General features: G+C 38.1%; 1 protein-coding gene across 1 annotated transcript; it reads left to right on the top strand.

Moving 5' to 3' along the window:
- Positions 1-919: 919 nt before the first annotated feature.
- On the top strand, positions 920-22454 carry LOC100912195 (protein BEX1-like). Its single transcript, XM_063278646.1, is given in 3 exon segments — positions 920-18441; positions 18443-18757; positions 18760-22454. Coding segments are annotated over 3 exon segments (387 nt in total). The 5' UTR covers positions 920-18414; the 3' UTR covers positions 18805-22454.
- Positions 22455-23034: the final 580 nt, after the last annotated feature.

Below are 23034 nucleotides of genomic sequence, written 5' to 3'. Positions count from 1 at the left end.
GATACTGTCATTAGGTCAAACTAGCAACCTACCGATTGGGGAAAGATCTTTACCCACCCTACATCTGATAGAGGGCTAATATCCAATATATACAAAGAATTCAAGAAGTTAGACTCAAGAGAACCAAATAACCCTATTAAAAAATGCTGTACAGAGCTAAACAAAAAATTCTCAATTTTTTGAGGAATATTAAATGGCCTAGAAGCATGCATCTAAAGTAATGTTCAACATCCTAAGTCATCAGGGAAATGCAAATCAAAACAACCCTGAGATTCCACCTCACACCAGTCAGAATGGCTAAGATCAAAAAGTCAGGTGACAGCAGATGCTGGCTAGGATGTGGAGAAATTGGAACACTCCTCCATTGTTACTGAGATTGCAAGCTGGTACATTCTGGCAATTCCTCAGAAAATTAGAAATAGTTCTACCTAGGACCCAGCAATACCACTTCTGAACATATACCTAAAAGATGCTCCAACAAATAATAAGGACACATGCTCCTCTATGTTCATAGGAGCTTTAGTTATAATAGCCAGAAACTGGAACGAACCCAGATGCCCTTCAACAGAGGAATGGATACTGAAAATGTGGTACATCTACAAAATGGAGTACTACTCAGCTATTAAAAACAATGACTTCATGAAATTCATAGGCAAATGGATGGAACTAGAAAATGTCATCCTGAGTGAGGTAACCTAGTCACAAAGGAACACACATGGTATATACTCACTGATATTAGCCCAAAACCTTGGAATATCCATGATACAACTCACAGACCATATGAAGCTCAAGAAGGAGGAAGACCAAAGTATGGATGCTACATTTCTACTTAGAAGGGGGAACAAAATAATCACAGGAGGTAGGGGCAGGGAAGGACCTGGGGGGCAGAGAGGAGGGGGAGGGAAAGGGGGAGCAGGATAAGTGTGGCAGGAGACTGGAAAGAAATACAAATGTTCTGGAAATTAAACAGAGGTGTGTAGCAGTGAGGGATGGGGAACTAGGAGTAGCCACTAGAAAGTCCAAGATGCCAGAGAAGCAAGAGATTCCCAGGACCCAATGTGAATGATATTAGCTGAAATCCCAACAAAGTGGAGATAGAACCTGTAGAGACCATATCTAGTGGATAGGCACAATCCCCGATTGAGAGATGGGGCCACCCACTCATCTCAACAATTTTAACCCAAAATTGTTCCTGTCTAAAGGAAATTCAGGGATAAAGAATCGAGTAGAGACTGAAGTAAAGGCCATCCAGAGATCTCCCACCTACCGATCCATCCTATCTGCAGAAACCTAGACATTATAGCTGATGCTAAGAAGTATTTCCTGACAGGAGCTTGGTATAGCTGTCCTCTAAGAGGCCCTGACAGAGCCTGACTTATACAGATGCAAATACTCACATCCAACCATCAGACTGAGCCTGGGGACGCCAATGGAAGAGTTAGGGGAAGGACTAAAGAAGCTGAAAGAGATTGCAACAACATAGAAAGAACAATATCAACTAACCTGACTGCTCAGAGCACCCAGGGACTAAACCATTAACCAAAGAGTACACATGGGGGGAACCATGGCTCCAGCTACATATGTACAGAGGATTGACTTATCTGGCAACAATGGGAAGAAAGGCACTTGTTCCTGTGGGCGGGTGGGGAAGCACCCTCATAGAGGCAGGGCAAGTGGAGAGGGGATGGTAGGTTTGAGAACCAGAAACCAGGAAGGGGACAACATTTAAAATGTAAATAAATAACCAAAACAAAGAGCAAAACAAAACTGTAACCCACATTTTGGCATTGTTCACACAGTTTTTTGGGGGTTTTGGTTTGTTTGGGTTTTGTGTGTGTGTGTGTGTGTGTGTGTGTGTGTGTGTGTGTGTGTGTGTGTGTGTGTGTTTGATCACATATTTTCTTTTTGTAACAGTGATTCACCATAAGTTTCTAATATGGATCTAAAATCTGAGAACAAGACCTATTTGACCTAGACCCTGCCTTTCTTCCATACCTATCTTCCTATACACCACAATAAAACTATTGCTTAAACAATACTTAAACATTTGCCAGTTGCTTAGAGCCCTTAAGCATGTACTTCCTTCTTTCTAGACATGTCCAAGCACCTCTCTGAACAGCCTTTCTGATCTTCCCAAGGTTCATTGCTTCTGCCTCTGTAGTACTTCTTTCCATCCTGCCACTTGTTGTATGGTGTTGATGTATGACTGACTTTCTCCCTCTACACTTTTTGAGAGAGAAGTGTTCTTGACTTTTCCTCTTTCCTCATATTAACACCTACCTAAACTAGAGTAATTCCTCAAAAAATGAATGATTTAATCAGCCTTTGTTAATGTAAAAATAGTAAAAGAAAATAGTTAAGAACTATAGTCAGTGTCTGAGGAGATTCTCCGTTACTTAGATAATATAATAAAGTAGTTGGTTTTCGCCATTATTCTATTCAAATTATGTAAAACTATACAACATACAGACATGCTTTATAGAATTTAATGGAGACAAAAAATCAGGTAGTTTACCTAAGAAGTCTGAATTTCAAAAATTAAATAAGTTATAAAATATTTTATCTCAACTTGAGGTTCTGATCATAATAGTCTATGAAATTCTCTTAAATTCATGACTCATTCAACAATAATCCTACTAACTACTCAAATAGCCAGGAATGCACAATAAGTTTGGAAGACACCTTGCTACCAAACCTGGAGACCTAAGTTTCAATGTCTGGAATTCACATGGTAGAAGGAGAGAACCCAATTACAAAAATGACTGTGATGCACAGATATGCCATGGCATGAATATGCATGTGTATACACACACAAATTCATACAACAATGTTTTTTTAATTACTTGAGCAAAAGCCTGCAAATCCTATCAAACTTTATTTGACCTCCCTTGGTTATTTCAATCTCTTTGTGCTTATGTTAATTTGGGAAGTCAGTGGAAAAGAGAAGTATTTGACTAAACACCACCTCCTCCCCTTCTCCTCCTCCTCCTCCTCCTCTTTATCCTCCTCTTCATCTTCCTCTTCATCCTCCTCTTCATCCTCCTCCCCTCATCCTCCTCCTGCTACTACTGCCACTGACATCACCAATACTACTGCTATAATGATAATCTGAACTATTCTGAATGAAATAGTTCCATTCGAATCAATAAAAGAGTCACACTGCATCCATATGTTTAATATCTTAATATATTTATTGGTTTGGGGCTCTTAATTTTTTAATCCAAATATGTTGATTAAAAAATTTAGTATTAAAAATGGTACACTTATTGGGTTCCTTCAAGCTCACAAGAATACATCTAGGGTCTGGAGAGATGATCAGTAGTTAAGAGCACTGACTGCTCTTCCAGAGATCTTGAGCTCAATTCTTAGCAATAATATCATGGCTCACAACCATCTGTAATGGGATCTAATGTCCTCCTTGTTCTGGTGTGACTGAAGAGAGCAACGGTGTATTCATATACATAAAATGAATGAATCTTTAAAAGAAGACATCTGGTTAATCAATAATTATTAATATTATATGTAATGTTAAGGTAATATTTAATTTTTAAATCTTACTTGACACCGATATATGCAGAATACAAAATTCTACTGCTGAAATGATCTTTTTCTCTGTAAACTCTTACCATTGCTGCAGAACTTTATTATTAAAGCTTACGTTTTTGTTTTGTAGTATTAGAATACAAAGACCAAACATTTTAACAGTAGTAAGACAAATATCATTCACAGCAATGTCTTTCCTGTTGCTTTTACTTATTTTTTTAGGATACTGATCAAATCTATAAATTTGAATAATTAACATCAAGTTTCTGCAGTAGTAATGTGTTGTATGTATCTTTTACTATCCTGCCTAAGCTCCTAGAACAGGTCACACTACCAGCCCTGACCCAGCTTCCCTTGAACCCACAGATAACACACACACATACACACACACACACACACACACACACACACACACACACACACAGTTGTTCAAGTTCAAACTTGCCTTTTGACAAAATTGCTGGGCAACAGACATGGCTAGTATACATTTTGTATATTAGCAAATTGAATTTATAGTAAGAGGTGAGTAATTGGCCCATGTTTCACAACTTAAAAATTAATAGAATTACAATCTAAACAAAGTGATATGTGTGTGAGTAAGTGTGTGTGTGTGTGTGTGTGTGTGTGTGTGTGTGTGTGTGTACACACATGCTTGTGTTTTTGTTGTGATTTTTTTCTCAAGGTAAAATAGTTTAACTGAATTTCTCTCCTGGTAATACAGTTGATTGAATCAGGATCTCACTCACACTAGACCCATAGCATAAGCATCCTTGGTTGTTCTCCATCCTATGCAGTTCAGATATTGGCATATGGTACATATCAGAGTCTGTTGTGCCCTGTTTTTGAAGTACATGGTGGACAATTAAGGGCAAAAGTAATAGCTTATACTGTTTGGGAAGACTCTCTGTTAACAATGACCAACAACTAAAAAGAGTTGCTTCTCATGCCCAGTATTGAGATTTTGTTATGGCTCTTGGAGGGAGTACTGTCATCCCGCATGAGAAATTCCCATTTAAACTGCATATGTATATTTGTATACTAACTTAAATGTATTACAGATATTTTAGATAGGTAATTAATATGATTTCTTATGATCTTTTTATACATCTGTATCGCTATTTTACCCTTCTCCCTCCATCTTTTCTACGTATCTTCACCCATTACTAATTAGAGCCTCTTTATGCTTCCCCTTTTCCTGTTCATTTCATTTATACCCTACTATTGTCTCTGCTTTGCTTCCTTCACAATGGTACTTTTTACTTTACTAGCTTCTAAAGTTACTCCGGGTTATATACTCAGATCTGAAAATTTAGAACTAGGAACCTCAGATGAAGGAGAAAATGTGATATATTTCTTTCTGAGTATGGGTTCCTTCACTCAATACAATCTCTTGTACATGCAAATTTTATTTTTCTTTACCACTGAAAAGAATACCATCATTATGTGGACCACATTTTGATTATGTATTCATCAGTAAATGAATATGTAAGTTTTTCTCTTCTATTTCCTAGCTACTGTGAATAGAGAAGTAATGAATATGGCTGACCAAGTATCTGTGGAGTAGGATGTCAAGTCCTTTGGAAATATGCCAAGGAGTAGTAAACCTGTGTCATATGGTTTACTTTTACCATTTTAAAGATTCTTCACACTGATTTCTAGAAAGGGAGGCTGAACTAGTTTGCAATCTCACCAGCAATGAATTGCAGGTTCCCTTTTGCTGACAACCCCTTCAGTATATGTTGGTCGTTTTTTCTGTTGTTATTTTGAGTTGCCATAATCTTGGATGGGGTAAGAGGAAATCTACTTTTTTTCTATGTGCATTTCTCTGAATGCTAGGGACATAAAATTTTTTGTAGTATTTCTCATCTATTGTTTTCCTTCTTTTGAGAACTCTCTATTTGGGTTTCAGGCCCATTTTTGAATGGGTTGTTAATTTTTCTCTGCTTTTTAAGTATTGTATGTTTTCTGGATATTAATTGTCTGTCAGAAGTTTAGATAGTATAGATTCTTGCATAGATTCTCTCATTCTGTGGGCTTCCTCTTCAGTTGATTCTGGTTAATTGATTACTTTGCTGTGCTGAGTTTTATAGATGACCACTTGACAGCTGTTGACATTAATTCTTGGGCAAATAGATTCATATTCCTGTAGTCTCCGAACATCCTCCTACAAAAGCATTCCTACATCTACCTATGTTTTCTTTTAGCAGTTTCAGCATTTCAGGGGTTTTCTTGTTTTGTTTGTTTTAAGATTTATTTATTTTGTGTATGAATACACTGTCACTGTCTTCTAACATTCCAGAAGAAGGCATCCGATCAAATTTTGGTGAGCTACCATGTGGTTGCTAGAAATTTAACTCAGGGCCTCTGGAGGAGCATTCAGTGTCATTAACAGCTGAGCCCTCTCTCCCATCCCTCAATATTTCAGGTTTTATGTTTAGGTCTTTGACTCATTTAGAGTTATGTTTTGGGGTTTATTTTTTGGTTTTGGTTTTGGTTTGGTTTGGTTTGATTTGGTTTGGTTTTGTGAAAGCTGATGGATATGTGTCAGTTTCATTCTTCTCCATGTCAACATTCAGTTTTCACTGTACCAGTTTTCTCCAGTGAATATTTTTGACATCTATGTTGAATATAAATGACTGAAATTACATACACTCATCTTCATGCTTTCAATATTATTGCATTGGTTTGCATATATTTTTTATGCCAGTGCAATGTTTTTTTATGGCTGATGATACACTTTGAAATATGAATTGGTAATCTTTCTAGCATTGTTCTTTTAGCTCAGCATTGTTTTGGGATATCTGTGGTATTTTATGTTTCCATATGACTTTTAGGTTAGTTTTTTTCCCACTATTTTTATGAAAATGAGATAAGGATTTTATTTCAGGTTGCATTGAATGTGTAAATAGTGCTTGATTAAATGATCAAACTCAAAATTAAATCTACCAAGTCATGAGCATGTCTTTCCATTTTATACTATTCTCTATCTTTAGACGTGTAAACTTCTCATTGTAACATTCTTTGACTGCCTTTGCTATATTTTCTTTGATGTTGCTGTGAGTAGGAGCATGGCCCTGAACTTTCTTTTTATCTGTGTTGGTGGCATACAGAAAAGCTGTTGATTTGTACAAGTTGATTTTATATCATGCCGTATTGGTGACTTTTATTGTTTCTAGTAGTAATTTGCTCGTAAAATTTTTGGCATCTCTTGTGTAAAATATCATGTCATCTGCAAACGGGAATATTTTTACTTCTTTTTTCCTATTTGTATCCTTTTAATTTCTTTCTCTCGCTTTACTCCATACTTCTAGAATGATATTGAAAAAGACTGAAGATAGTGAACAACTTTGTCTCATTCCTGATTTGGATGGCATTGCTTTAAGTTGTTCTCGATTTAGTATGATGTTTGCTGTGCCTTTCTCATATATAGCTTTTTTATGTTAATATGTTTTCTCTCTAGTCCTAGTTTCTCAAAATATTTAAAATGAGTTCATGATAGATTTTGTCATGGTTTTTTGCTCTATTATTGGTCATCTCAATAGATGGACTTTTCCCCTTCAAATCATCTTATCAGATTTATTACATTTATTGTCTTGCATATATTGAACTTCCCTTGTTTTTCAAGGATAAATAAAGCCATGTGGTCATGGGGGATAATCTTTTTGATGGATATCTGTATTCTTTTTGCTTGAATTTTTTGAATCTATATTCATCATTGTTGTTGACCTGTAGATTTCTTGTAGCTTTACCTTGTTTAATATTAGAGTGATCTTTGCTTCATTGAAGGACTTTAGGGATGAGCCTTCTGTTCCTATTTCTTTGACTAATTTAAGAATGATTAGCCCTAGATAATTTTTTAAAATTCTTGTTCAGTTCTACCGTGATTCTATCAGGCCCTGGATATATTTTAGTTAGAAGACTTTGTATCACTATTTTAATTTCCAGATTTTTATGGGTTAATTGAGACTGTTGACTTCTTCTTGCTGTAATTTTGGTTATGCGACTGAATCTTAAAATTCATCCATTTTTTGAACTTGCAGTTAAATGGAGTTCACATTTTAAAGTATCCCCTTATTTTGAATTGCTTTGGTTTCTGTTGCAAGGCTTCCCTATTCATTTCAGATTCTATTAGAGTCCTTTCTTTCTTTAATTTGCTTGGTTAGGCCAAGGGTCTCTTAACCTTGTTTATCTTCTCAAAGAACCATCTAATAGATTTGTTGATTCTTTTATTGTTTTAATAAATAATTAAAACAATAAACAATTGTTTATATTTGTTTATTGTTTATATTGTTTTCTTTATTATTTCTCATGATTAACTACATTAAGATTTCACTTGCTTTGGTTGGTTTTTCCAAAATTTTGAGTGAAATTATTAATTCATTTATTTGTGCTCTGGTATTTAAATGTAGGACTTAGAAGTATAAATCTTCTTCATGGGATTATTTTTTATGTGTCTCAGAGATTTTGCTCTTTACGTTTTATTTTATTTCAGGGAACTTATTTTTTTTCTTTTCTTACTTCTCTCTTGATTTCTTCTTTCTCCACTCATTCATAATAAGTTATTTAATCTTCCTGAGTTTATATATGAATATATATCTATTTACTAGCAAATTAAGTTTTACTGAATTATGGTCTGATAGAATACACCAAGGTATTTCATTCATCAGTGATTTTGTAAATGTTTGTTTTATATTCCAGGGTATAGTCTATTTTAGAGAAATTCAATGTGCTGCTGAATTGAATTTTGTATTCTTCATTATTTGGATCAAATATTCTAGAGACATCTGTTAAGTCCATTCATATGATGTCATTTAATTCTGATGTTTCCCTATCTAATTTTTTTGTTCAGATAACCTGTCTATTGGAAAAAGTGGGATACCAAAATCACCTAATATTGATCCACTAATGTTACTCTGTGTCTTTAAGTCCAATAGAATCTTTTCTATGAAATTTGGCATACGATATTTTGCTGCATATATAATTAGGACATTACGGACTTCTTGATTAACTGTTTAATTAACTAGTTTACTTAATTGTTTAATTAATTAACCTAATTAGCATGCAGTGTTTATCTCCTTAGATTATTTCAGTTTGAAGTCTGTTTTGCTAGACAGAAGGGTACCAACACCTACTTGCATCTTGTTCCCATTTCATTGGAATATATTTTCCTACCTTTTCAGTCTAAGGTAATGCCTTACTTTAAGATATTGTTTTTACAGACCACAGATAAGTGGATTTTGTTTCTTGGAGCCACAGATAAGTAGATTTTGTTTCTTGATCCATTCAGCCAAAACTGTGCTTTTGACTAGAGAATTGAGGTCATTAATAGTTAAAGATTTTATTGAAGTATTTGTGTGGTAGTCCTTATGTTATTGATTGTTGATGTTGTTAAGTTCTTAGTGGTACTCTGACTTTTAATAATAATGGCTTTTTGTTTCCTCCTACAGTCTCAAGGCTATGTTCATTTCCTTTCTTCAACCTCAAATATCCTTTGATTTATTTACTTACTTACTTACTTATTTATTTATTTATTTATTTATTTATTTTTACTTATTCATTTTATATCTTGCTTACTGGCCCCTCCTGGTCAGCCCCTCCCACAATACTTCCCCCTATCTTCCCTCCCCTGAGGGGTGGTAGATATTGAGAAAAAGCTTAGAGAGGTCAAACTAAGGCACCCTGAAGAGACAATAGGAGCTTCACCTACTCCTGGTATCAGGCCCCTGTCATTTAGCCACAGCCCTCCATAGAGAGAACTGTGACCATCAGTCATGTAGGAGCAGTACCCCTAAGTCCCTGCATATGTAGATGAGGCATTCCTAAGATCTCAGAGCAAGTCAATAGGCAGTACCTACTGACACACCACAACACACCTCAAAAATGAATATAAGATCTTATCCAAAAGGAATAAAGGTGTGTGAGAATTACTCCATACTCTGAGATCATCTGTCACAAGAACTGTAGCACTCCCTGGGAAAAAGAACTGCTCTGTCAAAGCTTTGACCAGCAAAACTGCCCTGCACTCTTCTTGCCAGATAGCCAACCCCCAGCTCAACCCAGCTCAGTTCAGCACATCCAGTGCAGCATCTAGGAGCAACAGCAGCCGCTGAGGCATCAGCACCAGAGCAGCAGCACCAGAGGTGGTAGCAGCAGCAGCTGAACCGGAGGCAATTCCTCCTTCTGCTCATGGCGTTTTCCCTTCACTTGAACCCTCCAACCTAGCCAGGTCAGAGATCTCTGCAGATAGTCACCAATACACAGACTAGCATCTGGCACCCAACGTAGGGCATGAACCCACAACCCTGAGATTAAGAGTCTCATGTTCTACCGACTGAGCTAGCTGGCCTATGAATATTGTCATTGGCCATACATGGAGCTATATGAAGGAATTCCTCCCAAAACAAGGAAGCTTGGTTTATGGCTATTTTTATTCTGTAGGATTTTCATAGGGCACATATCTCTCTGGCCTGGGGGATTTTTTATGCGATGACCAGTTGCCCATGACAGAAAAGAAGAGAAACATTTGTCTAATGGGAACATTCCCTTAGCCTATTGGCTTTGGGGAACTCCACATAGGTCCAAAACACTAAGCCTTCCTGCCGATTTAAGAATTGACAGCTGCCCTATGGCTTTTAAAGTGGCTGCTGCATTGCCAGGTTTTTGTTTTTGTTATAAGGAGAAGTTAGAGAGTCTTTGACAACTCCCGTTGGGATTAAGACAGGGTCCAGGGGGGACCTTCATCAAACACCAGGGAGTAGCTCTAGCCAGGAGGCTTCAGTTGCCCCTTCAGCTTGTTCAAGTCCATGCAATGACATCTAATGAAAGCACAAGAGGAAAGGATAGGTTGCTTGTCTCCAGAGTTAAGGGAGGGGCTCACCTTCCTATATTATCTGTTCGTGTAGTTGCTATGCTCATAACCCACATGATCTCACAGTCCACTTCCAGGTTCCATATCTGAGGGAAATGCACTCCCTGACTACACAGCCTCAACAGGACATTCATAACCTCTACTGAGCAAGTAGACTAATTTCCTTTGTACACACTCAGAAATATAAAGGGACTTCATGCCCGCTTATCCCGCCTCCCCCTTGCTCCCTCGGGGCCAAAGAATAATAGAAAGAACACATCAAACCCTAAAAGGCCAACTTCTAAAACAAAAGACAACCACCTATGCCCCAATATACAAGGAATGATGGCTCTGACTACATTAAACATATTTAGCATCTACAAAGACTCCAAACACCCTGCTTTCTCGCTCCACTGGTACACAACAATTCCCCATCCTAGTATGATGGCATGATCGTTTGGATGAAATTTGGAAGGGACTAGACCCTTTCCTTATAACAAGGAGGGGTTCCTTTGTGGTTTTCCACAGGACCAGCCTAAATTTATCGGGATTCCTGTCAGAAATATCACCCCACCAAACAAGAAAATGCCCCACCTCTCACTGTCAGATCAAGGACAGAGGAAGAGGAAGAGGCAGAGAAAAGACCACATCCAGAGTGACAGCAAGATCTCCTAAAAGGACATTCATAGCCTGGTGATTGCTGCCCAGGCCATGAGACCTCACAAGCTCCCCTCTCTAATCATATGGCTTTTTTTTTTTTTGGTCATTTTTTCATACTAACTCTGCTACTGGCCAGCCTCTCCATAGCCTTCCCAACACTTACCACTGGAGATTCTATGCCAGGGAAACCTACAATAGATACCACAAAGTTATAGGAACCCAAGATTGCCCACTTAAAGGATTTCAGACCAGGACTGAGATCCCCTTACACGCCGATTCCATCTCCACTATTGCCAGCCCTTTCCTCTGCTTTCCTTACTGAAACACAGGTGACTGTCTCCAGGAGGTCTTCACACATGGAGGTTGCAGATATTGAACTGCAAAACGGAATCCACCAGCCTTGGTAGCACCATGCTCACCAACCTTGAAACTCATTTTCAGCTCTTCATAAGTGATCCATGAGATAAATGTTGGCGAACCGGAGTCATGGATAAACTTTACCCTATCGGCTATGCCAAATATCCCATACCTGACCTGCATGTCCCGTGAGCTTGTTCCCACCTACAAATCAGTCTTTACCCATGTTGATATTCTCCAGCAGGAAAAACAGTCTCAGAAGGAACTCCAAGTTACCCTCTCCTAGCAACAGTACATCCAATAAGCAGCTGACCTCCTTCCCTTAACCACCTATCCCATCTCCTCCCAATGCCTTTTCTATGCTTCTCTCTTCTGACCATTATTAGCTACTATTCCCATTAACATTTCCCTTCATGAACTCCATGGACCCTTACTCACAAGGAAGCACAAGACATTCCTCTCTTTGACCTACCCACCCCTGCTTCCTGTTGCTTTAGCTTGTAAAGCCCTCTGCAAAACCCCATCTTACATGTTCCTGTGACATCACCATCATCAACTCAGTAGTTAGTATGTGTTAACCCTCCTGCTCTCCTCTGTTGCAAAGGCACTACAGGTGCCTGTATTAAGTCCCCCTTTCCAAGGCTCCTGCACTCCTCTGATAATTGTTCCCCAGGTTTATCTCTATGAACCTGAAGAATTCACATTGCAGATGGGAGGAAGCAAAATGAAAAGTGAGATCTTCTTTCCTCTGCTCATTGGATGAGGCCTCACTGCTTCACTGGGTGTGATGGGAACCACTGGAGCAGCCCTTGTCCAAACACAACATCTGGCCAGCAACTTCCAGAACAAGCTTGACCAGGTAATGGCCTCCACTACACATGCCTTGAGTCTCTTCAATGCCAGATAACCTCCTTAGCAGGAGTTGTTCTCCAAAACCGAAGAGCCCTAGACTGCTGAGTACTGACTGCTGAACAGGGAGGCCATTTCATTTAACATCTGGGCATGTTATACTCCCAACTCCCCAACTCTGTGGTACTCTCACCCCTTGGTAGCTTGGCGTCTTCTCCTCCATGGTCTCAGGTTAGTCATTGGAGCCTTGCTTCTTTTGGCACCTTGCCTCATTCAATTTGTAAAGCAGTAGATGAGTAGCATTGCAAAGATCACCACCAATCAGGTCTTGGTTCAATACCAAACTGTTCACAACATAAGAAATGGTTACTTTGCTGACACCTCTACTTTATTAAAAGAAAGTGGAAGTTGTGGGGCTGTGGAGCATGAGAGGAAGCTTCAGAACGTCGAGGCCTGAAATGCCAGGGACTCTAAAGGAGCTTTGTCTACTCCCGTCATCAGGATCCTGTCTTGTAACCACAACAATTGTGACCATCAGCCATGTAGGAGAAGCATCCCCCAAGCCCCTACATATGTAGATGAGGTGTCTCTAACATTTCAGACCAATACAATAGGAAGCACCTACTGTCAGAACACAACCCACACACCAAAACTGTATATAAGATCCTATCCAGAAGGAATAAAGGTGTGTAAGAATTACTCCACAATCTGAGAGTATCTGTCTGTCACAAGAGCTAAAACACTGCCTGGAAAGAGAACTTCTCTCCCAAAGCTTTCACCACCAGAAGCTCCCCTGTACTCCCCTTGCCAGCTAGCCAGGCCTCCTCAGGCTCAGCCCAGCTCAGTTCAGCACAACCAGTGCAGTGTCTCAGAAAAACAGGAGCAGCTGGTGCAGCTGCACTAGAACAGCAACAGCAATGGTAGCAGGAGCAGCAGCAGAGGTGTATGAGGCAATTCCCCCTCTGTGCTCATGCCCTTTCCCCTTCACTTGAGGCCTCCCACCTGGCCAGGCCAGACATCTCTGCAGATAGCCTCTAGTATACAGATTGCCACCCTACTTCTTCTCTGAGCAGGTGGGGAACCCCTGGCTATCTCCCCCCACTTCAAGTCTCTGCCAGCCTAGGTTCTTCCTCTTCCGTTGACAAGACAGCCCAGCTAGAAGAACATATCCCACATACAGGAAACAAGTTTTGAGATAGCCCCTGATCCAGTTGTTTGGGACCCACACGAAGACCAAGCTACATATCTACTACATATATGTGGAAAAGTCTAGGTCCATCCCATGTATGTTCTTTGGTTGATGGTTCAGTCTCTGAGAGCCTCAAGGGTCCAGGTGTTGGTCCCCCTCTGGAGTCACTATTCCCTTAGGGGCTGTGGGTATCTGCATCTGCCTGAGTTAGCTAATGGGGTGAACCTCTCAGAGGACAGCCATGTTAGACTCATAACAGTATCATTAGTAGTGTCAGGGATTAGTGCTTTTCTATGGAATGGGTCTCAAGTTGGGCCAGTTATTTGTTGGTCATTCCTTCAGTCTCTGTCCCATTCACAATCCCTGAGTTTCTTGTAGACAAGATACAATTTGGGTGAAAAGTTTTAGGGTGAGTTGGTGTCTCTATGGCTCTACTGTAGTTCCTACTTAGTCACAGGAGGCAGCCTCCCCAGATCCCACAACACAAATGTTTTGAGTCACTGCTTAGGTTACCCTCAATGTTTCTTGGTTGCCTCCCCTATCCCAGGTCTCTGTCTCTTCTTAAAGATGCTTTCCCCACCTTACCCCTCCCCCAGTAAAGTTGCAGATTTCCATTGATTCACATGGCCATCCAAACAGCCCCCTACACCTCCCCACACCCAGGTCCCTAGCCCCCTACTCCCCTCCTGATTCCCTCTCCCACTCAGTTCCCTCCCTCTATCTGCCTTCAACAACCGTTCCATTCCCCTTGCCAAGTAAGACTCAAGCATCTTTGTTTGTGTCCTTCTTCCTGTCCAGTTTCCTTGGGTCTGTGGAGTATGGCATGGACATCCTTTATTTTATGGTTAATATCCTTTTATAAGTGAGTATGTACCATGAATGTTCTTTTGAGACTGAATTACCTCACTCAGGATGATATTCTCAAATTGTATCCATTTTTCTATAAAATTCATGATGTAAATTACCTGTAAAATTGCTTTTTCATAGCTAAATAGTATTCCATTTTGGAGATGTACTTCATTTTCTCTATCCATTCTTTAGTTGAAGGACATCTAGTTTATGTCTGAATATTACTAATATGTCTGAATATTACTAATAAAGCTGCTATGGACATAATTGAGCAAGTGTTTTTGTGAGATGGTGGAGCATCTTTTATGTATATACCCAAAGTGGTATGCTAGGGTCTTGAGGTAGAACTATTTCTCAGTTTTCTGAGAAACCACTAAATCGAGTTCTAAAATGGCTGTACAAGATTGTAATCCCACCAGCAATGGAGGAGTGTTCCCCTTGTTCTACATCCTTGCCATCACTTGAGTATCTTAGCCATTCTGATGGGTACAATCTCAAAGTTGTTTTGATTTGCCTTTCCCTGATGAGTAAGGACTTTAAACATTTCTCTAAGTGCTTCTCTGCTTTTTGAGATTCCTCTTTGAGAATTCTCTGTTTAGGTCTTTGCCCCATTTTTTTTTAGATTGGGTAATTTGAGTTGTTTGTGTACAACTTCTTGAGTTCTTTATAAATGTTGTATATTAGCCCTCTGCTAGATGTTGGGTTAGTGAAAATTGTTTCCCATTCTTAACACTGCCATTTTGTCTTATTGGCAGTATCTTTTGCCTTACAGAAGCTTTGTAGTTTCATGAGGCCCAATTAATCAATTGCTGTTCTTAGAGTCTGAGCCATTGGTGTTCTGTTCAGGAAATTGTCTCCTGTACAAATGCATTCAAGGCTATGTCCCACTTTTTCTCCTATGAGATTTAATGTATCCAGTTTTATGTTGAGGTCCTTGATCCACTTGGATTTGAGTTTTGTGCAGGGTGAAAAATATTGATCTATTTGTTTCTACATGGAGCCATCCAGTTAGAGCAGCACTATTTGTTGAAGATGCTTCCTTTTTTCCATTGTATGGTTTTGGAATCTTTATTAGTAAATCAAGTACCCATAGGTGAGTGGCTTTATTTCTGGGTCTTCAACTTGATTCCATTTTCTTTTCACTTCTGATTTTCTTTGGATAGTGTCTCTCTGTCTTTTGGTTAGTTAGGCTATGAGTTTGTCTATCATGTAGATTTTCTCAAATAAAACAAACAAACAAAAAACCAAAAAACAAAAATTAGCTCTTGTATTTGTTGATTATTTGAGTTGTTTTCTTTGTTTCTAACTGATTGATTTCAGCCCTTATAATGACTTTCTGTCTTCTACTCCTCTTTGGATTGTTTGCTCCTTTCTTTCTAGAGCATTCAATTGCTAGTATGAGAACTTTCTAATTTCTTTATGGAGGTACTTAGTGCTATGAACTTTCCTCTTAGCACTGCTGTCACTGTGTCCCATAAATTGGTGTATGTTGTGCTTCATTTTCATTAAATTCTGAAAGTATTTATTTATATCTTCCCTGACACAGAGTATCACTGAGTAGAGAGTTGTTCAATTTCCATGACTACGTAGGCCTTCTGGTTTTCTCCTGTTGTTGAAGTCCAGCTTTAAATACATGGTGGTCTGATAAGATACAAGGAATGATTTCAGATTTCTTGTATCTGTTGAGTCTTACTTTGTGACTGACTAAATGGTGAATTTTTAAGAAGGGTTCATGAGGTATTGAAAGAAAGATATATTCCTTTGTTCTTGAGTGAAATACTCTATAGATGCCTATTAGATCCATTTCATTCACAATATCTGTTAGTTTTATGATTTCTCTATTTAGTTTTTGTGTGGGTGACCTGAAGATTGGTAAGAATGGAGTGTTCAAATATTGAACTATGAATGTGTGGGGTTTGATGTGTGTTAATCTTTAGCAATGTTTCTTTTACAAATGTGGATGCCATTGTGTTTGGGGCATAGATGTTCAGAATTGAGATGTCATCTTGATAGATTTTTTCCTTTGATGAGTAAGAAGTTTCTCTTTTGATTAATTTTGCTTGAAAGTCTGTTTTATTAGATATTAGAATGGCTACTCCAGCTTGCTTCTTGGGTCTGTTTGCTTGGAAAACTATGTTCCAGCCCATTATTCTGAGGTAATATCTATCTTTCTTGCTGAGGTGTGATTGTTGCATGCAGCAGAAGGATGTACCCTGATTTACCACATTCTGTTAGCCTGTGTCTTTTTATTGGGAAATTGAGTCCATTTTCATTAATAGATATTAATGACCAGCGATTTTTATTTCTTTTTATTCTGATGTTGGTGGTGTTATTGTTTGTTTGAGTTTGTGTGTGTGTGTGTGTGTGTGTGTATGTGTGTGTGTGTTGTGTGTGTATGTACATATGTATGTGTCTGTGCTCTTCCCTTGCATTTACTGGTACGGAATTATTTCCTATGTTTTCTTGGATATAGTTATCATCCGTGGGTTGGGGTTTTTCTTTTAGTATTTTCTATAGAGCTATATTTGTGGATAGATATAGTTTGAATTTGGATTTTTCTTGAAATATCTTATTTTCTCCATCTATGGTGATTGAGAGTTTTGCTGGGTACAGTATTCTAGGATGGCATCTGTGGGGTTTTTTTGTTTGTTTGTTTTGTTTTGTTTTGTTTTAGCAGTTGCAAGATATCTCTGTCCAGGCCCTTCTAGGTTTTAGAGTCTGTTGAGAAGTCATGTGTAATGCTGATAAGGCTGCCTTTGTATGTCTTTTTCCCCTTGCTACATTTAATATTTTTTCTTTGTTCTGTAGATTGTGTGTTTTGAGTATTATCTGGTGAGAGGATTTTCTTTTCTGATCTAGTCTAATTTGTGTTCTTTAAGCTTCTTGTATGTTTATAGGTATCTCTCACTTGAGATTGGGAAAGTTTTCCTTTATGATTTTGTTGAGAATTTTTTTCTGGGCCTTGAAACTGAAACTCTTCACCTTCTTCTATCACTATTATTCTTATGTAAGGTCTTCTGATGGTATCCCAGATTTTATGGATGTTTTCTGTCAGGAATATTTTAGATTTAACATTTTCTTTGGCTGATGGACTGATGTAAGCATTTCTTCTATTGTATCTTCAGTACCTGATATTCTCTCTTCTATCTCCTGTATTCTGTTGGTGATGCTTGCATTTGTTGTTTCTCATCTTTTCCATAAGTTTTTCATCTCCAGTATTCCCTCAGTTTGTGTTTTCTTTATTGCTTCTATTTCCACTTTCAGGTCTTACAAAGTTTTATGTATTTTCTTCATCTGTCTTATTGTATTTTTCTGTACATCTTTAAGGGATTTCTTTCTTTCCTTTTTAAAGACCACTACCTATTCGATTGTATTTTTCTGTATTTCTTTAAAGAATTTCTTCATTTCATCTTGAAAAGCTTCTACTATCTTTATAAGATTTGATTTAAAGTCATTTTTGTGTGCTTCAGTTGTGTTAGAATATCCAGCGATTGCTGTACAAGGGCAGCTGTGCTCTGAAGGTGTTATTTTGTTCTGCCTTTTGTTGATTGCCTTTTCACAAGGACCTTTAGTCATCTGGATGGCTTTGGTCCCTGGATGTTCCTGTTGTAGTAGGTGTTGGGAGGGGGGTTAACGTCAATCGTCCTGATTTGGCAGACGTCTAATGTTTATCCTAAGGTTGTATGGTTCTGGATCTGCAGGTCTGTACGGTTCAGAAGCTGCAGATCCGATGAAGGTAAGCAGAGAGGTGTGAGATTGGATGTCTGCCTGGGATAGAGGGCTGCTCAGAGTAGCTTGCCATGACCAGAGGACTCAGCAAGTAGGGAAAGATGAGTGGAGGAAGGGGTAAACACCTTGTATGGATCAGGTTTAACAGGTCTAATGAAGGTGGGAGAAGAAGTGGGGCAAGAATGGATATCCTTGCTCTCCAGCCGGCCATCCCTAACGGAGGTACCTGTTCCTAGTGGCACAGCTCCTGGTGGCGCAAGCACGTGCTCCCGGGCAGCGCAGAAAGCAGGAGGAGGAAGAGCAGAGCAGGTCTGAGGACCAGAAGCTTCGCGGCACACCTGGTGGTGAGCATCACTAGGAAGAGGAGAAGGCAAAGATAGGCCCAGGAGCAATGGAGTCCAAAGATCAAGGAGCAAAGAAATCTCAATGTGGAAAATGACCATCAGAAAAAGGAGGAAAAGGAAGAAAAGCCGCAAGATACCATCAAAAGGGAGCCATCTGTGGCCCCCACTTTTGAGGCTGGCAAAAATTGTGCACCTAGAGGAGGTCACAGGCAGTTCCGCGTTAGGCAGCCCATTGCCCACTGTAGATGGGACCTGATGCACAGGGTTGGAGACCCCCAGGCCAGGATGAAAGAGGAGAATGTACAAAGGTTTGGGGAGGATATGAGACACCTCATGGGCAAGTTGAGGGAAAGGCAGCTGCGGGAGATAAGCACTGACCTGATAAGCATGGTGACCCTCACTATGACCACCATGATGAATTTTGCCTTATTCCCTGAGTCCTGAGGTTGTCTCTGAAGATGCTATGGGGACCTCTGATTTGTGATGTACTGTTGTACAAGTTTTGAGGTTGCTCCTTTTGTTTAGATCTCGTCTTGTTACCAGCTTGTGTGAAACTTGTGTTTTTTTACTCTTTTGTTATCAGTTAATTCTTTTGTTATCAGTTGCATGGGAAGGTCCATATGACATATTGTGAACCTAATAAAGCAGATTGAAAAGGCAAAAAAAAAAATGGATATCCTTCCTGGGATAGCAGGTTGCTCATACAACTCATACAATTTTTCTTGATTTATTTTCTTTTAGTTTGGTTTGGAAATATTTTTAGGCTATTTTTATCATGGAAAGTTGTTTGATCATTTGTTTGTTTTTTTTTCCTTCCTTCAACATGGCAGATAGTTTTGCTGGATTTATCAGTCTAGTTGGTCTTTTAGGAGCTGGAATGCTCCAGGCTCTTCTAGATTACAGTTTTCATTGAGAAAACTAGTCAGCCAATCAGCTGTTATTCTGAAGGGTTTACTTTTGTTTGTGATTTTTTTCCTTTTCATATTTCAATACACTTTATACTTAGAGTTTTAACTATTGTTTGTCATGCATATTTTTATGGCATTTTCTATTTTCTGTGTTATTATTATTCTATCTGTATGAGCCTTTCTTTCCCGAGTTTGGGGACGTTTTCTTCTATAGTCTTATTGAAGGTCTGTTCCATGTCATAGACTTAGGATTGTTCTCCTACAACTATTCCTATAAGTCTAAGGTTTGGTCTTCTTATGGTGTACAACAATTCTTATATATTTCTTTCCTATTTTTTCCACTTTCTTTACTTATTTCATCTAGATCCCCTATTGTATCTTCCAGAATATTGTATCTATATTCTATATTCTGGATTCATTTACTACTTATAAGACTTTCCTTTGTGTTCCATAGTTGGGTTAGATTTTTCAGTTCCATCTTAGCAGCTTAAGTGCTCTTCAATGTTCTATCTCTTTATTGAGTTCCTTTTTGAAATCTTGGATTGTTTTAGTCATTTGGCCATCCACGTGTTTGTATTTTCTTGGGCATCACACCATTTCTCTTTAAGTCTTTATTACCTTTAAGTTGACTGAGCTGTTTTTATATGGCTTCTCTAAACTTAATTATTTAGTAAAGTTTACAATTTTTCATTTAAATTCTATTTCCTGAGGTCCATCTGGAATTCTCATTGGCAAACACTTCTAGTGGACTGGAATTTTTTTTTTGTTTTTTGTTTTTGTTTTTTTTGTTTTTGTTTTTGTTTTTGTTTCAAGGGTGCACACACAATCCAGCCTTTTGAATATAAATGAATTGATGATGATTCATTAGAACTTTTGACAAGCTTACAGATATAGGAGATAAAAATAAAACAGTCTGTTGGGGCTGGAGAGATGGTTCAGTGGTTAAGAGCACTGACTGCTCTTCCAGAGGTCCTGGGTTCAATTCTCAGCAACCACATGGTAGCTCTCAACCATCTATAATGGGATCCGATGCCTTCTTCTGGTGTGTCTGAAAATAGCTACAGTGTACTCATATAAATAAAATAGATCTTTAAGACAAACAAAACAAACTAACAACAAAAAAAAACAACAACAAAAACAATCTGTCAGGGATGAAGTTCCTGGCAAAACTCCATGAAGTGAGATGAGAACCTAAAGAGTTAATCCTTACAAATAAGGAAAATTGAAGGAAATCGATGTATCCCCCAAATTTTAAAAATAAAAGTCAAATAACAGATTGTTCAAAGCCACATGAGGTCAAAAATGCAAATATATCCTGATAATATGAACAAGTGAAGCAGCACTATTCTAGTAGTTTTCAGAATATATGGAATTAAAATACATGCTAATAGTTATCTGTGACTTTGGAGGGAGTTAACATAATTAAAATTGCTTACATTTTTGGATTTCCATAATGATTATATCATCCAAGTGAATTACAAAAAATTCTCAAAGTTACAGGGTACATAGTCAAAGTAATTTTTACTGCAACTATAATATAATTTTAATTTTTTTCAAATTTGTAGAATGAAAACAGAAATCACCAAATTAATAAATTTACAACAATACAGGAAAACACAAGATAGAAGCAGAAAATATGCTGAAATAATATGAACATAACAAGAACAAAAATAATTTCATTAGTTAAAAACAATAAACAAAATGAACCAAATGCTACAGAAAAGGAAACATATTCAGAAAATAAAATAAAATTTCAATGTATGCTATTAAAAGGAAACAGAGGGGTAGAAAGGACTAAAAGTTTAAAGATGAAAACCTATATACACTAATCAGAGCAGTATTACCATATTAATCGATATTTTACAAAACAGAAAGTGGCATATATGACACAGTACATAATCTTTCACTCTCTTAGTCAGGGTTACTATGTAAGGGTTTGAAATTCACTGAAGGAAGACCCCAGACACAGATAGTATGAAAAAAGAAAGGACATCTTTTCTGCAGAATTAACTAGCATGCTAGGGTCACCATCATTTCAGAATGGCAACACAAACAAGCCCCTTTTATAACAGAACTGCTAATATCTTCTGAGATAACAACAGACTTCTAAAACCTAGGACACACTCCAAGGGGTTATAAAAACCAGAAACCAAAGGTCATAAAGAAGACATATTCCACAGATGCAAAAACAGGAGATAATAACTGGGTTTATCTATACAAAACTTCAACAACAGCTTGGTTATGGTCTTTAATTTTCCATGAACCTGTAAGCTAATAACAAATGACGGATATCTAGCCAGATAATTACTTCTTGTGGATATACATGTAGACATTCTCTGTTATAAACCTCTTATTCAATTTATGACCTGAATTTATGTGCTAACTCGTAGTGAACTTTTTACCATGTGAACACATACTCTGAAAGTGCTAAGAACAAAGAACAGAGACAAGCATCTCTCCCTTTCTCTCCAGAGACATAGAGAAGTGCAATCCATGCCAAAATAGAACATAGGCAGCTTTACCTAGCCTTGTGATGTTTTTTACTATGAGGTGCTAAACCAGAGATTGCAGCTTCTCCCCTCAGAGCAACCCAGACAGGCTGATCAGCTGTGGAAGCAAAATACCTAACATTAGGATGGATAGCAAATGGCTTATTGCCAAGTATCTGAGTGGAGACAAAATGGAATAAAAAAAAGGACTCTTTAATTATTGCTGTGATGCTATAACCAAAGCAATTTGGGGAGGAAAGTGTTTATTTTGTTTATTTGGCTTAAGATTTCACATCAGCATTCATTATCATAGAAATCATGATAAAAATTCAAAAGGGCAGGAACCTAGGCCCAAAAGCTGATGCAGAGGCCATGGAGTAGTACTGTTGCTTACTGTCTTGTTTGCTTCCTTTGGCTTGTTCCACTTGTTTAATTATAGAGCCCAGAACTATCAGCCTGTGAACAGTACCAATTAGAATAGGGATAGTACCTCCCCCATTGATTACTAAATAAGAAAAAGCCCTCAGAGGCAACCTTATAGCTGAAAAGCTGATCTGGATTTTGTTATCTTTGTTGTGTATGGGGTTTTTCTATTTGGAGTGGGAGTGAGAGTAGGGGTTGAAACAGGAATATATATATATATATATATATATATATATATATATATATATATATATATATATATATATATCTCAAACTTTACAAAGTAAATTCTGAGGCAAAATCCTAAGTAGAGATAAAAAGACATAAATGTTGACAACTAAGATTTCAGCACAGCCAGGAGATAGAATTACTCTAACTGAATGTATATCTATTAATGTACCTTGAAAATATATAAAGTATAAATGGTAAAACTCAGAGAGAGAGAGGGGGAGGGAGGAAAGAAAAAAGGAAAAGAAAGAAAGAACATGTAGGGGAATGCTAGGGAGGGGAGGAGGGAGGGAGTGGGTGGACCTTGGGAGAACGCCCTCACAGAAGCAGGGGAGGGTGGATGGGATAGAAGGTTGCCAGAGGGCAAACTGGGAAAGGGGATAACATTTGAAATATAAATGAATAAAATGTCCAATAAAAGAAAAAAAATTAAAAAGTATTACATCAACAAATGCACGGTTTCCTCACTTTTTTTTTTAACATACAACTGGGATTTTTTTTAAATTGGATTTTATATGTATTTACATTTCAAATATTATCTTCTTTCCTTCTCCCATTCTGCCTCTCCCACCACTTCTACAAAAGATACCCCCCACTCCCATCCACCCAGTCCCACCTC

The sequence above is a fragment of the Rattus norvegicus genome, chromosome 1 (assembly GCF_036323735.1).
Source record: "Rattus norvegicus strain BN/NHsdMcwi chromosome 1, GRCr8, whole genome shotgun sequence".
In the NCBI taxonomy this organism is placed as follows: Eukaryota; Metazoa; Chordata; class Mammalia; order Rodentia; family Muridae; genus Rattus; species Rattus norvegicus.
Note: the sequence above shows the minus strand (reverse complement) of the source record. Positions and strands in the feature narration are given on the sequence as shown.